At 39.2% G+C, this 14406-nt stretch overlaps 2 protein-coding genes and 2 long non-coding RNA genes across 5 annotated transcripts; 2 read left to right on the forward strand and 2 right to left on the reverse strand.

Annotated features, from left to right (window-relative positions):
* Positions 1-43: 43 nt before the first annotated feature.
* On the forward strand, positions 44-8588 carry LOC121901264. Its single transcript, XR_006097222.1, has 3 exons — positions 44-157; positions 8229-8333; positions 8497-8588. It is a non-coding gene; the product is annotated as an uncharacterized LOC121901264 (long non-coding RNA).
* tmem35 (transmembrane protein 35) lies at positions 2081-5032 on the reverse strand. The gene is made up of 2 exons (XM_042417945.1): positions 4445-5032; positions 2081-3555 (listed from the first exon to the last, which is right to left on the reverse strand). The coding sequence occupies exons 1-2, from the start codon at positions 4715-4717 to the stop codon at positions 3190-3192; spliced, it is 639 nt and encodes a 212-aa protein (XP_042273879.1). The 5' UTR covers positions 4718-5032; the 3' UTR covers positions 2081-3189.
* Positions 6056-13815, reverse strand: arl13a (ADP-ribosylation factor-like 13A). 2 transcript variants are annotated; one of them, XM_042417943.1, is made up of 10 exons: positions 12047-13815; positions 10513-10629; positions 9796-9866; positions 9456-9708; positions 8764-8869; positions 8429-8634; positions 8220-8328; positions 7819-8089; positions 7604-7720; positions 6056-7492 (listed from the first exon to the last, which is right to left on the reverse strand). In XM_042417943.1, the coding sequence occupies exons 1-10, from the start codon at positions 12064-12066 to the stop codon at positions 7437-7439; spliced, it is 1326 nt and encodes a 441-aa protein (XP_042273877.1). In that variant the 5' UTR covers positions 12067-13815; the 3' UTR covers positions 6056-7436. The 2 variants fall into 2 exon arrangements, with proteins under 2 accessions (XP_042273877.1, XP_042273876.1); XM_042417942.1 differs by having other exon boundaries at positions 9456-9866.
* LOC121901265 lies at positions 9774-10917 on the forward strand. The gene is made up of 2 exons (XR_006097223.1): positions 9774-9993; positions 10033-10917. It is a non-coding gene; the product is annotated as an uncharacterized LOC121901265 (long non-coding RNA).
* Positions 13816-14406: the final 591 nt, after the last annotated feature.

Raw genomic sequence — 14406 nt, forward strand, 5'->3', positions numbered from 1 at the left:
GGTCTGCGCTTGCGCAGTGTAGTCCATCCGCCCGGTTGCTTCCTGGCAGTCGTAGTCCGTCTGTCCTTTCAGTTAGGACTACAAAAGTCATGCAGGAGTCTGTGTGGGAGTAAATGTGCTTCATGAGGGATGCTACGCCGAACAACGCCAACAATTGGTCAGTGATTAAACTAGTTTGTGGCAAATAATCTTAGAGATGAGCAGGTGTTGTAGTGCTCTCAAACCATCGAAGAACTACATTTCAACAGTTTCCTTTCATGCTAGCGGCTCTGTGAGGCTGTGCATTAAACTGTATACAGGCACAGTGCTATATGCTCACATGTTGATGTTTCACCATCTTAGATTAGTGTATAAGCGTGTCATTTGCTAAGTAGCACTAAACACAAAGTACAACTCAGGCTGATGTGAATGTCATTAGTTGCATATATTTGGTCATACACCATAAGGAAAGCTAAAAATTTGACCGGATGATGGCGCTAGAGGAAAAGTTAGAGGACCCACGAGTCACAAGAATCTTCTGAGAGACCTTGAACATCTGTACAAAATTTCATCGCTTTCAATCTAGTAGTTGCCAAGATATTTCACACAAAACCGCAAATGTCAACCTATAGTGGCACTAAAGGGAAAGTGTCCCCATTAATCTGGATAATCCACAGACCTCACTACCAACAGTTTTGATGTGGATTATGTGCCCAATAGAAAGAAGTTCTGATGAAACCTGTTCACAGTGAGGTTTGTGGATTATCAGAGTAACCAGGGATTATGTTAAATGTAATTGCTTTTAATGCTCTGAATACCCCAAACAAAAGTTTATTCACCTGCACTGTATTGGTGTGGTGGCAGAGATCAGACGGATATCTCAAACCCTGGCTATGGCTAGATATCACTATATGTAAGTGAGAAAATGTTTTTGTGTATTATTATGTGGGTAAACTGACATTCAGTTACCTTATAATCATGTCCAAATTAACCTGTTTGAGGGCCCCCTGTTGCCTTCAAGTTCACAACAAGCACCACACAACAAACTAGTATTCTTATACTGAATACTACCTGGCTCTAGGTTGTCTATCTGTCAGTTAGATTGTGGTAATTTGATAAAGCACAACTTTGTTTAACAAACTGCATTGCGTGAGCACGATATAAAATGAAATAATAAAGTGTGAGACACAGGAACACAAGGCCACAAGATTACAAGGCCACAAGATTACCTCATAATGCCGCACAGTGCAGCTGCAATCTCCCAAACAAATTTGCAAGTAATCAAATTGCTAAAAAGCAACTGACATAGTCAGTGAACCCAGCACTTTTGGGGCCTCTGGAGGTCTGGGGAACAAACAGTTTTAAGCAGAAAGGACTGCAACTAAAACCCCCGAACCCTTCAAAACTAAAATGGTCAGCAAATGGCAGATGTGGAAACTGGAGTTGCATTTATTCTCTTTAAATATCTAAAGCTGTTCTGCAAAACCACACAGTGACAAATCATATCATTTTAAATTTGGGCTACCCCCCTCCCCACCCACCCCAACTTGCCCCCCAACTGTGACTGACCTCCTGTTCAGTTCTGGAGGCTTGCAGGGGGAGGAGCAAGAGGGAGATCATGCCATGTCATCATGAAGGCAAGAGACATTACAAAATGACTCTTGTGTCATATGCTGTTTCCTCCCTCACCTCCCACTGCAGTTTATAATGGGCCTGATTCTTTACTTCCTCCATTATTTATTCGTAACTAGATCAATGATGGTGCTAAATATGACGTACTTCTATAATTTATTTTATTTGTTATGAGAGTTGAGCAGAAACTGACTTAATTTCATAAAATAGATCAACTTCTAATACACAGCATAAAATCAGCAAGAAATCGCTGCAAGGTCATGATGACAGGCACTACATCTCTTGGCCCAAAATATTTTGTATGTAGTTCATGTGCTGATATGAAGGAATAAATCTGACATGGATTAAATTAAGTTACACCACAAGATGACAACACAAAAACTCATTATGTGACAGCAGCACATATTGTTGCAAGTGTAAGTTATTGTTCACTGGAATAAAATAAAAGACCGCTAATAAACAAACAATATTTAATCAGTCTCACCTCCAATTCTTTATTTTAAGTTTATCATTTACAGAAATATTGTGATTCTCAAAACGAACTGACAGCATTTTCAACTGAGATCTGATCCCCCAACCAAAACTGAAGGAGGAAAGCTTTTCACATCTTTAGAGAGAAAGAAACCAAACAGATGAGCAAAAAGTTACAGAGACAGTGGATAAGTTTACGACTTTAACTGTGCATTACAAAAGGGAAAAATCCATTTGTAACAGGCAAAAAGACTTTTTTTTTTTTATTATTTTGTTGATGTTCTGCTGTACAAGCTTGCAGCAGACACCTGAGGCAGCATCCGCTGTCCTTCCCAGATAAAAAACTTCACTGTGCTAACTGAACTGAAAGGAGAAAGAGGATTTTCAGCTTATGTTACTTTGGGAAGAAGGATTTCATGCGCAGTTCTGCAAAAACTTACCAAGATGAAAAAATGAAGTTTCCTAGGATTGATTTTTTTCTTTGTAAAATATTACTTTTCTAATACTGCACCAACATAAGACGTGGATATGTAATGAATACCAGTTTTAATTAGTACAAAAATCTTTCAACAGTGCTCATTTTGGTTTATGATTTATACTCTTGACCAAATGAAACATGCTCGAACTATTTAAATCATCAGTCTCTCCTACCTACAGTATAAAAACAAATTAGAAAAACAAGCTACAAAGATTCTTCCATGAAAAAAAGCATTCTCAAATCAACTTGTAGCCTAAATGAAATTCATACTCAAGTTAAAACAAAAAACACAAAAACACATTTAACACACTTTAGGAATGAAATAAATAGGGACAAAAAGGGGGAAATGGATCAACTGGTGCGACAATGAGCTGAGCTCATCAGAGTTTCCACAGGTATGATTGTCCACGGTTATGTAGAGGATGTTTGGAACAAGAGTTCTCAGTTTCACAAGAGTGCAGAGGAGTAGGTGAGAGTTGTCAGTCAGCCAGCTGGATGGGACGGAGGATGTGTGTGACAGGTGTTATTACTGGGAGTGACTGTTTCCTTCCAAATATGAATAACTACAATCCATACCGGCGCACCAGGTTCCCTTCACTGTGTGGCTTGGACCAAAGTGAAAGAGGAGCTTAAGACTGCTTGACCTTATTCTTTTCCTGGTCATTGATGTGCTGTTCTTCCCTGCTGTCCTCCCTCTCCGGCCGGTCATCACTCTGGCGAGCAATGAGCAGTCGGCAGGTGAGCAGAATGCCAAAGACTAGAGCGTGGGCATAGCGCTTCAGGGGGTCTCCTACTAGCTGGTGGAAGAAGAGGACGGCCAGCATGACCAGTAGCAGCAAGAAGTTGGCCACGTCTTTCGGCCTGCCCGGCACCAGGGTGAGCACCACCCCGCAGCCCACCTCCAGGGAGCCAATGATCTTACGAAGCAGGACTGAGCTGATACCGATCTTCTTTAGGCCCGGCAGTGCTTTGGCATAGCTCTTGTATGCCCTTTTCTGAAAGAAAAATACACAGATACCTTTTAAATATTTCTAACATTCATGTAAGGTAATACAAACTTCTGTGGGGGAGGTGAGGGTCTTTTAAAAGATCATGTGGGGTCACGTGTTAAACCTTCAACTGCATTTATTTCCTCATTGTGCCCCCCCCCTGTCTGAAGAAACCTCATAGATGTGTACAAGTATAATAACAGAAAAAAAACATCCTCTAAGTGCATCAGTTTGTATTTCACAAGAAGCCTGTAAGCATGCCAGCTATCACCTTCCTCATAGGATATTTCAACATCAGCATCTCACAGAATTTGCTCGAATGCGCCGCCATTGCTCTTCAGCTGTTAAGTTGCTTTTCATACAATAAAACGAGAAGACATCCTGCTGCAACCTATTTAACAGGCTATAAAGATAAAGCTGCATAAATCTGATGATTATCCGGTGTGTTTGTTTGCAGCCTTGTGATCAATCATGACATGAATGAAGATAATGGGACCATGCATTCAATCATTCATTATTCATCCCTGTTTCAGTGTTTATCAGCTAATGTCCGACATATTTCGGATTCATGAGTAAATATAGTGTCAGACTAAAATATTTTAAAGGTTATCTTATAACATGCGGGCCTAGCCAATGTGCTAACTGTGTTATTACAGGCAGTACAGCAGGTGTGACATATATTTCTGCAGTGGGAAATGAAGGCTTCACAGTGGCAGATTAGCTGTGCGACTCATTATGGAAAGCGTTCATTTTTCCGTATCTTTCACTATTTAGGTCAACATCTCCACACATTATTCGAGCCTGAAAGCCTTTCGCGTCTCTGCAGCCAACGCAGAACAATGGCCTTTACCCCCACTGATGCAGAGGAGCATCGATTTAAAAAAAATGTACTCACCATTTCACTATATGCATCTTTGCTTAGTCTCGGAGTGAGTTTAATGGTTCCCATAAAGACGAAAAACAAACCGAGGGCAAAGGAAAGGGCCACAATAGTTATTGTCCTTGGTGAGGCCATATTTCGGCACCGTGCATACAGCCAGTTGCGTCCCGCTGAATTGAATGAAAGTCGGATGGTTTCCCGGTGAAGACGCACCAGGGGGAAGGGCTTCTGGATGAACCACAGAAATGGCGACGCGTTGGTCCCTCCTCTCTGCTGAGCCGCATCCATAACTCTAAACACACCTCTGCATATTCATTACACATCACATCTCCTATCAATAACAGGAGCTTGACAGTAGGAAGCTGTTACAGTACAACCATACATTATCTCCCAGGCTGAGGCCCCAAAAGCTGGGGACTTACTGTGTTAAGTTTGTTTGGCATTACGCACCAAGAAAGCAACATTTATAATACGATAAGAGGCTCAGACGAACTGTTTGACATTTTGGGGCAAGTAAAATATAGTCCCACTTATAATTTACTGCAGAACACTGGTTTTTGTAGGATTCAAACAAGTGAAAATGAATTATTAATTAGTGAGCTTTAACTGACTTTATTCGGACAGAGCCAGGCTAGCTGTTTCCTCCGCTTCCAGTCTTTATGCTAAGCTAAGCTAACTGGTTGTCGACTCATGAGTATAGTGGTATCACTCATCAAGAAAGCACAATATCTTAAAATATGATAAGAGTCTCAGAGCTATTGTTTGACATTTCGGAAAATTAGCTTATTCACTTCTTTGCCTGAAGTTAAATCAGAAATATTATCTCCTGAAGTTGCTAGGCAACCAGTTGAAGTCAGTGTGCCAAGTAAAATATAGTCCCACATATAATTTACTGCAAAACAACTTGTTGTCATTTTTACACTTTGTTTTTTGTAGGGTTCAAACAAACATGTAAAAATGAATTAATATAAACTAGTGAATTTTAGCTGACTTCATTCGGACAGAGCGAGCTGGCTAGCTGTTTCTCCCCGCTTCCAGTGTTTATGCTATGCTAAGCGAATTGGCTGCTGGCTCTAGAGAGTGGTATTACTCACCATGAAAGCACAGTATCTAATAATATGATAAGAGTCTCAGAGGAATTGTTTGACATTTTGGGAAATATGCTTATTCGCTTCCTTGCCTGGAGTTAAATGAGAAATTTGAAATCTTGAAGTTGCCAGGCAACCACTGGAGACTTCAGGAATTAAAATATAGTCCCACATATAATTAACTGCAAAACAACTTATTGTCATTTTTACACTTTTTTTTTTGTGCAGTTCAAACAAACTAATGAAAATGAATTAATTTTAATTTTTGAGCTGTAGCTGACTTTATTCGGACTGAGTCAGGCTAGCTGTTTCCCCCCACTTCCAGTCTTTATGCTAAGCTAAGCTAACTGGCTGCTGGCTTTACCTTCATATTCATCATACAGACAAGAACTCGGCAAGAAAAAACAGTTTGATGAGAAGTGTATAGCTCATTTTTGCCCCTGGGCCCCCTAGTAAGTTCATTTGACCATGGGGGAAGTTTTTCTTTTGCAGAGGACACTGACAAATGTGTCCATTTTGTAGATAAGAAATAAAACCTTTCAAAAAGAGATTAGGCTGCAGTGAAATGACAATCTAAGATATTTATGAATATCAATGTAGCCTGACGTGGACTTTCGATGGACCCAACCAAGATGGTGTTTGTCATGTTAAAGCACTGCTAAAACACTAAAAATGGCTAAACAATTTTCCCTCATTAAGCTAGCTCTGTTTAGTATTTGCAAAGAGGCATTTTAGTCCACTCTTAGCTTCCTTCCCTCTCTTAGCTTAGAAAGTTATCCACATGCCCCTGATGGCTCCCTGGCCCATATCCCATCACGTTTGTTGTTGTAAAAAGCAACAAAGTGTGTCCTTAATACAAACAAGAGGATGGTGTTCAAACCTAGGTGAACAAAAATCTGTAGTTTCCCAGTGATACATTTCAGAAGCATTGCAGATATCATGTAAAACTATAAGTTATTGTATTACTTACATTTTAGTGACACAATTTTGACATTTGTTTTTGTGATTGCTCAAATCTAGGACACTTAATATTGTCAACACAACCAATTTTAATCAAACTGAACTGCCAAAATCAGAAGCTGGCACTCTAAGACCCAAACTTGTTATGCCATCTGGTAAATACAGAGTTGCTTGATTATATATAGGAATTATATTGTGGATAGTAGAGGATGGTGAGGATGACTGGAGGAGGAATGTCTTAAGCATTTTGGGGCTCAGGTTTGATAAAATCGATAGAACAATATAATTGAGCTCTTGTTCATTTTCTATGTGGATTTTTAAATCTAAGCAATCCAAAGTCTTGTAGCACAGCCTGTTAATAGCCTGCTTGCAATTATAACATTAGGTATGAATTTCGTCTCTGCTGCTGTAAAGTAAAAAGAAATTACATACAAGTTGTGACAAAAACAATGTTTATTATACAGTTTGATGGATCTGTTAATCACTTCAACAATGCCCTGCTTACAGTATTGTTCATTGCTGAAAAATGGTCAAATAGTCATTAAAAAAAACAGATACAGTTCAAAAATCGTGTTTCCTTTACAAGCAAATCTGCATAGATTATACAAACAAAATCTTCTTTAATGTTTTGGCCAAGTGCACACGTTTATCTATAACTTATCTTTTTAAAATTGTATATTATTTATGTTATTTCTATATTATTACATCAATATTTGCCTGCCCTTCACTACGCATTGGAATTTCCAGTTTCACTCCAAAGGTTCAGGGATCAGGCCTGAGGTGGTAGAGTGTATAGAAAGTGATAAATAATATCAGTCAGAATCTGTGTCTCCGTCTTTCCCCCGCTGAGTGTCAAAGAAAGGGTGTGAGAGTTTGTGAAGGGATGTAGTGTGAGCGTATACTACTGCTGCGGACCACATCCTCACACTCAGACCGCAGGACGCAACCGGGATTCACTCTCACTGTCCCTGATCCTGACGTTCCTTCAGAGCCAGTATTGCTTTTCGATAAAGATCTAACAGGAGACAGGGGGATCTTTTTAAACAGAAGTTGGGGATTTCATCATTGTAGAGTCCAAAGTGTTATTGCATTTCATTGGTGGATGGAAGAAGTGGATGAGGCTCACCAAAGGTTGCAGACAGGTCCACAGGCTGAGAGTACGCTGCAGGCACCCCCTCTGTGTTGATCTTGTTCTTCCTTTTTACTTTCACGACCTTCTTCTTTTTCTTCTTGTCCCCTTTAGCTAGACATAAGATAAAGAAGATATTAGATTCTCACTCTCAAACAGTTAATAACCTAAAAAAATATAAGCTGTTAATAAATTATTTAACTCATGTCAACCTTTGAGTGGCTTGTCATCGTTGTCCAGTGATTCTGGTACATCCAGAGTCTCCTCTTTCACCTTCGTTTTGCGTTTCAGTTTGCCTTTTTTCGGGGGGATCAGGGCACTGCTGGCTTTCTCTCTGTGACCTGAGGGCTCATGCTCTGCTTCATTTCCGTCGCCCTCCTCCTCCTCCTGATCATTTACTTCCTCCTGATTTGTTTCACCCTCTTTGACCTTAACAGGCTTCTTCTTCTTCTTTGTCCTCAGCTTCTTTTTCAGCGTTGTCTCCTGTGAATAAAAGACTTGTGAGCTTGATACAGCATTTATTTATCATTTAAAGGGCCTCAAAATTATGACATTGAGATATTGTTACATACAAACATTTCTGTAGAAATACAATCAAAAATGTTCTTTTTACCTTTTGCAGCATGTTTCGAATGGGCTGCAGCTTTCCCTCCCCCTTGGTCTTTTTCTCCTTGTCCTTCGGCCGATGAACCTGGCGAAGATCTGACTTGCTGGATCGCATCCTGAGGTGAGACAATATTTAACATATAAGGTCAGTGTGTAGGTTGGATAATTTAATATTTGTCGTTGAAGTGAATGTTGAATTCTTTAGACCTGTCTTACCTCTCGCTCTTGGTTTTTTTGCGAACTTTCTCTGCTTTCCTGTTCTTCTCCTTCTCTCTTGCTTCCAGAGGCCTCTTGCTGTCCTGGGCTACACGAGTACACAGCTCCGGATAATCCAGGTAAACAGCACGCAGCAACCAGCGAAGGCCTCGTAGAGTCTTCCTGTCTGACCAGCGCCGCAGGTCCATTAAGGCTGAACAAGGCTCCTGAGAGGAAAGGGAGCTTCATCAGTTCAAGAAGGGTATGTCTGTCTGCATCTCTGGTCTGTCTTAATATCTATATAAGATGTATAATTATTAGTTTCTGTAGCTTGCCGTAGTAAATTTCAGACTTACAATATGGCACAGAGAGCGGCTCTGGTTGACCAGCCTCTCCAAAGACAGCATCTCAATCAGCTCACTTCCCAGCAAAGCGTTCATTTTGTCCTGTTTGTTAGCCAACCTAAAAAGAAAAGGTTACAGCACAGACCTGAGTGACTCTCACATTTTACCTCTCTTCCACATCTATTTATCAAATTTCTAAAAATTACACTTAAGAATGCTCCAAAGAACCAACTTGAGGAGAGTAAGAAGACACATTTATCAGCAAAGTGTAAAAGTAACTCTCAAGTGATCACATGTATGATCAGAGAAGGAACAGTCAGGATTGTACCTTCTTTTAAAAAAAAGACAGATGTTCAAATGCAAATGATGCAAATGCTAAAACAACTCTTAACTATACAGCTTCAGCTAATGTTTTATTCATCATGATCTATTTTATTTAGCACAATAATTTAAGAGCATTTTTAAGTCAAAAGAAGTTTGTAACTTGTTTTAATTCCTAAGTTTATGAGTAGAAGAATTTTTACTTTTATCTTTCACTTAAGTCTTAAGTTTTACTTTTAGAAGTTTGATAAATTCGGGTCCAGGTTTACAGTCACAGAGCTTATTTGGTATTTTCTCTTATCGGCCACCAGAGAGCACTGTTTACACTGCACATGATGTTAGAGCGTACTTAAATATTTATGTATGAAGCTGATTATAATTACACCAGTATGGGTTTTCCTGCCACCCTTGGTTGCTTCAGCAAGTCAGCCAGAACCTCCTTGACCTCCTTCATCCTATGCCTGTCACTGGAGTCCACCACAAAGATGATCCCATGGGCCTCTCCACAAAGCTCCTTCCAGGCCTCCCGCGACCCTGCCGATCCTCCGACATCCAACAGGGTGACCAGGTAATTCTCCACTCGCAGCTCATTTCTGACACAGTCTTGGGTGGGTCCTGATTCCACACTGTAGGGGACTGGAGAGGCAAGACACAGGTGGGTTATTTGCTGTATTTCTACATTAAGCACTATTAAAAAATAATTCAGTTTGAAAGTTGAGTTACCTCTTAACATCCCTCGGATAGAGGATGTTTTTCCTGCTTTGTCAAGACCGACCACAAGAATGGTCACTTTCCTGCATAGAAGTAAATACATTATAGAAATCATGTCAGATGACATCAATGCAAATCAATTTTAGACCAAAGGAATAAGAAAGCCAAAAGATCTCATGGTGACTTGTCTAGATTTCTCTGTCCGGAAAGGTTGCTTTATTATTTAAAAGTCGGTCAATTTTAGTAAAGAAATCTTCCCCCAACAACAGCACAGACATTTTACAATCAATCTAGGAGTATGGAAGCAAATCATTGCCATAATAATCTGAATTATATCAGCAACTAAATAACAAATTTTGAAATGAAATCACTACAGAATACTTAGTGTTGAAATTTAAATACAACTGAATTTATTGCACTGAAATATTTTACTTTTAAAACCATCTTCCTGAATGTATGTGTTCTGAATTTCACTTTGTAAAATTCTTAATATGGTATTTAGTTGCTGATATAATTCAAATTATTATAGCAATGATTTGCTTTCATATAGGAGTCTTCATTGTACTCACTGTAGCCCAACTTTAGGCTGATTAAACCTGTTTTTTTAATCATTTTGGAAGATTTAACCTTCACTTAATGCAGCATGTGCATCACTGACCACATTCCTCTTTTAGACTCATGCATTTTTAATCTGTGTTTTTCAAGAAATCTCATTATCTTATCATCTACCTGATTGGCTCCTGTATTTTGGAGACCCAGGTGCAGCAGTTGCTCATCAGGTTGAACATTGTTGCGTGAGGTGAGCAAGGTGAGCACAGTGGCCACCATTTTCTCTGGAACTGGTACCTGAAAACAGATGGTCAATCTTAGCATGACTCACACACACACGGACACACAAGTACACAAATAGGGCTGTTCAGCTGAGTCACTGGAGGTCATGGCCAGGTCCAACACAAAGATGCTGTGTGTCTGGCTCCTGTGAGCTTAGGAGACTTTTACAGATGGTCACTCACTGGTAATGTGTTCACTGCCAAGTGTCTCTCCCTCTTTACCTCCTCTGAATCCAAAATTAGCTTGTTGCTAACCTTCTTTAGCTCACTTCAAATTCAAAGCTTTTTTTCTTTTTTTTTTTTGGAATAGATCAGAACCAAAAAACAAAATATTTTTCTCTGCAGTCAGTAATAAGGATAATAACAATGTTGTCAGTTGTACTTCAAACATGGATGCTACAATGCGATGATTCATAAGTCCAGTAAAAGCTTTCTGCCATGTTCAGGGAACTATGAGTAGTCCGCCTGAGTCTTGTAATGCACACGCAGCAGGTGTGTGTGAGGTAGTCGGGCCATGTGCTAAAAAAGACACAGGCAGATCTTTCAGTCCTTTGTCCACAGCATCTGTTCAGGCTCTTTAATCTGCTAAAGCCAGTTTAGAACGGCCTGCTTTTGCAGTGTTGTTGACAAGCCGACCCATATTTGCTGTGGCTGTAGAAGACGGTGAGGTCAGTATGTTTGAGAAAAGCATTTCGCTCAGACGTCTGAAATCTCAGCATTTTAGACGTTCAGAGCAGGCGAGTATAAGAAACACAAAGACATCACCTGTTCACAATACTAAAAGTTGTGCGAGTTGTGTGCAGTTTGAAAATTTTAATGTAATAGATTTACGTGTTTGCTGCATGTAGAAATCACTGAATGTTTTGTCTTCATAAGAATTGAAAAAAAAATGTTTTGCAATACAAAACCTCCAAATTCGTGATTTTTTTTAATCACTTCAAGCACTTTGTTCCAAATTAAGTTTGTTTATTTTGATCCATACTTAAATGTATGAAAATGTATTAAATTCAGTAATTTCACAAAGTATAAATTAAACTAGAAACTGAAATATTAAGCACAAAGAATATCAGGCAAAGTTTTAATGCTTTACACTACAGTTAAATCACAATCAGCCTTAATAATGGCCATGAAAAACCTGTTGCTATAAACAATACACCTCTACAGTAGATTAACTTGTGTTTATCACTAATGAAAATAATCTATTTTTCTTAATATTCTTGTAATAAAAATCCAAAATTGAGTCAACAACAGTCATAACTGCATGCAAACATGACACATGGGAGGTAAAATGCAGTGAATCTGTAGATTAAAACAAAACATTTTAAACCCAGCGGACAATATACAACTACTGTTAGTCAGACACCACTGAATCACTACTGATGCTACAAATTTGCTAATTTTAATAAACAATGAGAAATACAAGGAGTACTTACAGAAGTAAGTCTATGTCCATGCATTTGTTTGGGTGCACGTCTCTACTAACATCTTGTACCCACCGGCTACAAAACTTAATCAGGCTCACACTAAGCCTTTGGTCACCCCATGTGGGAGGTGCGGCCTGGGAAATGTGGTTTGGTATTTCAACCAATCCCAGAGACCGCTGAGCCAATCATTCACCCCATTGGATGGCGTGGTTCTTCTTTTCCTAGAACAAATGAAGGTGCATATATCCGTCCAAGAGAACTAAATGTATCTCATGGTGTGATCTGTGACGTGCTGTGATCTCCTTCTTTTGTCTGAAAGTAGCTGCGTGCAGAGTGTTTGTGACAGATTTAGGCTGCACAATTGTAGTCACACAGGCAGATAATGAATGATGGTCATGAGGTGTCACGCTACAAGCTGGCTGAGTTTACAGGTATAATTTTACCTGAGTTAACATGTATAATTGGAACTGAAGCTTAAAATACATGTATTGTTTCCTGTGAGGTACATTTTGACTGAATTAGGGGTGAAGTCAAAAACAACAATGTCAATATTTTATAATAAAATATTTTTAAAAGTTAAATACAAATGAAAGGAGGAGAACATGATTATATATAACTGGAAATGGGAAAGACAAGTTTATTATATACCTCATTTCTTTACTTAATGGATGAATAATATCAAAACTTTAATTTGAAGAGAGATATCAATATATTTATTTGATTATACATATAATTATTTTCAGGTACAACAGTGATTCACTATAACATTTACAGAGGATAAACATATTACATAATGGTGTTAATAGCATAGTTAAGCCGTACAACACATATTGTAATGCAGCTTCTGCCACCAGATGGCATCATGTTCACAGGATCTATTTTCACCGCCAGAGGCTGCTGTGCCTTTTTTGCTTAGTCTGTTAAAATAATATCATGTCTTTATGCTCCTCAACAAGCTAAGATGAATTTCCTCTGCAGCATACTGAACGTACATATTTTTGATTACCAGATGTTGTATCCACCAATCTACATTACTGTCATTTAGTATTTTAATGTTTATGTTTAGGAAAATCTGGAGAAAACAGACAGCAGACTGAGCAGCAGAGCTTCTGCAGCTGTAATGAAATTAAACTTTAGGTGAATAAATGTTCAGTGACAGCTTGTAGAGACCTGGAGCCATGCTTTGTTTACAGGCTTTATCTCATTAAGTCATTAAACCACTGTCCAATCAGGCACTGCCTTCCTCTGCTGACTAGACTCATCACAGACTCTGACCACAGCCCTGTGTCAGCTGACACTGACACATACACACAAACACAAACGCACACAAGTGCACAAACACACCCACACATGTACACACATAGACTTACATTCATTTCCTGGAGACTTACCCTAAGCCTAGCCATAACCACTGCTTGCCTAAATCTAATGCGTACCCTAACCTTAACCACTAACCAAAAAATCTGCGTTTCACCACTTGGGTACACAGATTTTGTCCCCAGTCAATGGTCTTAAGTCTGGTGTGTGTCCTTGAAAGTGACTTGAGTCATACCCACACACAAACACACACACAAACACACACAGACAGACAGCAAAAACAGCTGCAGCTGAGCAGAGCTACCACACCCCCATTTGCTGCTCCAGTTTTCCACATTGCAAACATGCTTTAAAAGACCCCCGACTGCTTTTGCAGTCTGTGTTACAGTATCTACTTTAGAAAGACAGCTTGCTTTTCTGTCAGTCTGTTGCAGTGGTGGAAAGTAACTAAGTACATTTACTCAAGAACTGTATTTAAGTACAATTTTGAGGTACTTGTGCATTACTAAGTATTTCCATTTGATGCTACTTTATACTTCCACTCCACCACATTTCTGAGGGAAATATTGTACTTTCTACTCCACTACATGTATTTGACAGCTTTAGTTAGTTTTCAGATGAAGATTCGACACAATGGATAATATAACAAGCTTTTAAAATACAACTCATTTTTAAAGATGAAACCAGTGGTTTCCAACCTTTTTGGCTTTTGACGTCTCACAAAAAGCAGCGTGTAGTCGGGGTCACATTTCAGATGTCTATGAGTTGATAACAGCTCCACCAAATAGTGATTTTTCCCTCTAAACTTCTCACATGGTTTCATTTCAATAAATGTTCAAATGATCCAATATTTCACCAAAGAGCAAAGATTAGAGAAAAAGTCAAAAAACTGAAAACAGATTTGCGTATCAGAGCTTTGTCTTTTCTTCTCTCCTCTCCCATTAATCATCTCATGACCCCTCAGATTTATCTGATGACCCTTTGGAGGGGTGCGACCCCTAGCTTGGGAACCACTGGACTAAACTACTAAACTATATATAAAGTAGTTCAAA

The sequence above is a fragment of the Thunnus maccoyii genome, chromosome 8, assembly GCF_910596095.1.
Source record: "Thunnus maccoyii chromosome 8, fThuMac1.1, whole genome shotgun sequence".
Lineage (NCBI taxonomy): Eukaryota > Metazoa > Chordata > Actinopteri > Scombriformes > Scombridae > Thunnus > Thunnus maccoyii.

What these genes read in the sequence shown, in the direction of transcription:
- arl13a (XM_042417942.1), bottom strand. Translation starts at nt 12,066, where the DNA reads ATGGACATAGACTTACTTCT. An exon ending in ATGGACATAGACTTACTTCT is followed by an intron (nt 10,630 to 12,046) that starts GTAAGTACTCCT and finishes ATCTGTTTTCAG; the next exon opens with GTACCAGTTCCAGAGAAAAT. An exon ending in GCAGGAAAACCCATACTGGT is followed by an intron (nt 8,870 to 9,455) that starts GTAATTATAATC and finishes TTTTCTTTTTAG; the next exon opens with GTTGGCTAACAAACAGGACA.
- tmem35 (XM_042417945.1), bottom strand. Translation starts at nt 4,717, where the DNA reads ATGGATGCGGCTCAGCAGAGAGGAGGGACCAACGCGTCGCCATTTCTG. An exon ending in AAGATGCATATAGTGAAATG is followed by an intron (nt 3,556 to 4,444) that starts GTGAGTACATTT and finishes TTTTTCTTTCAG; the next exon opens with AAAAGGGCATACAAGAGCTA.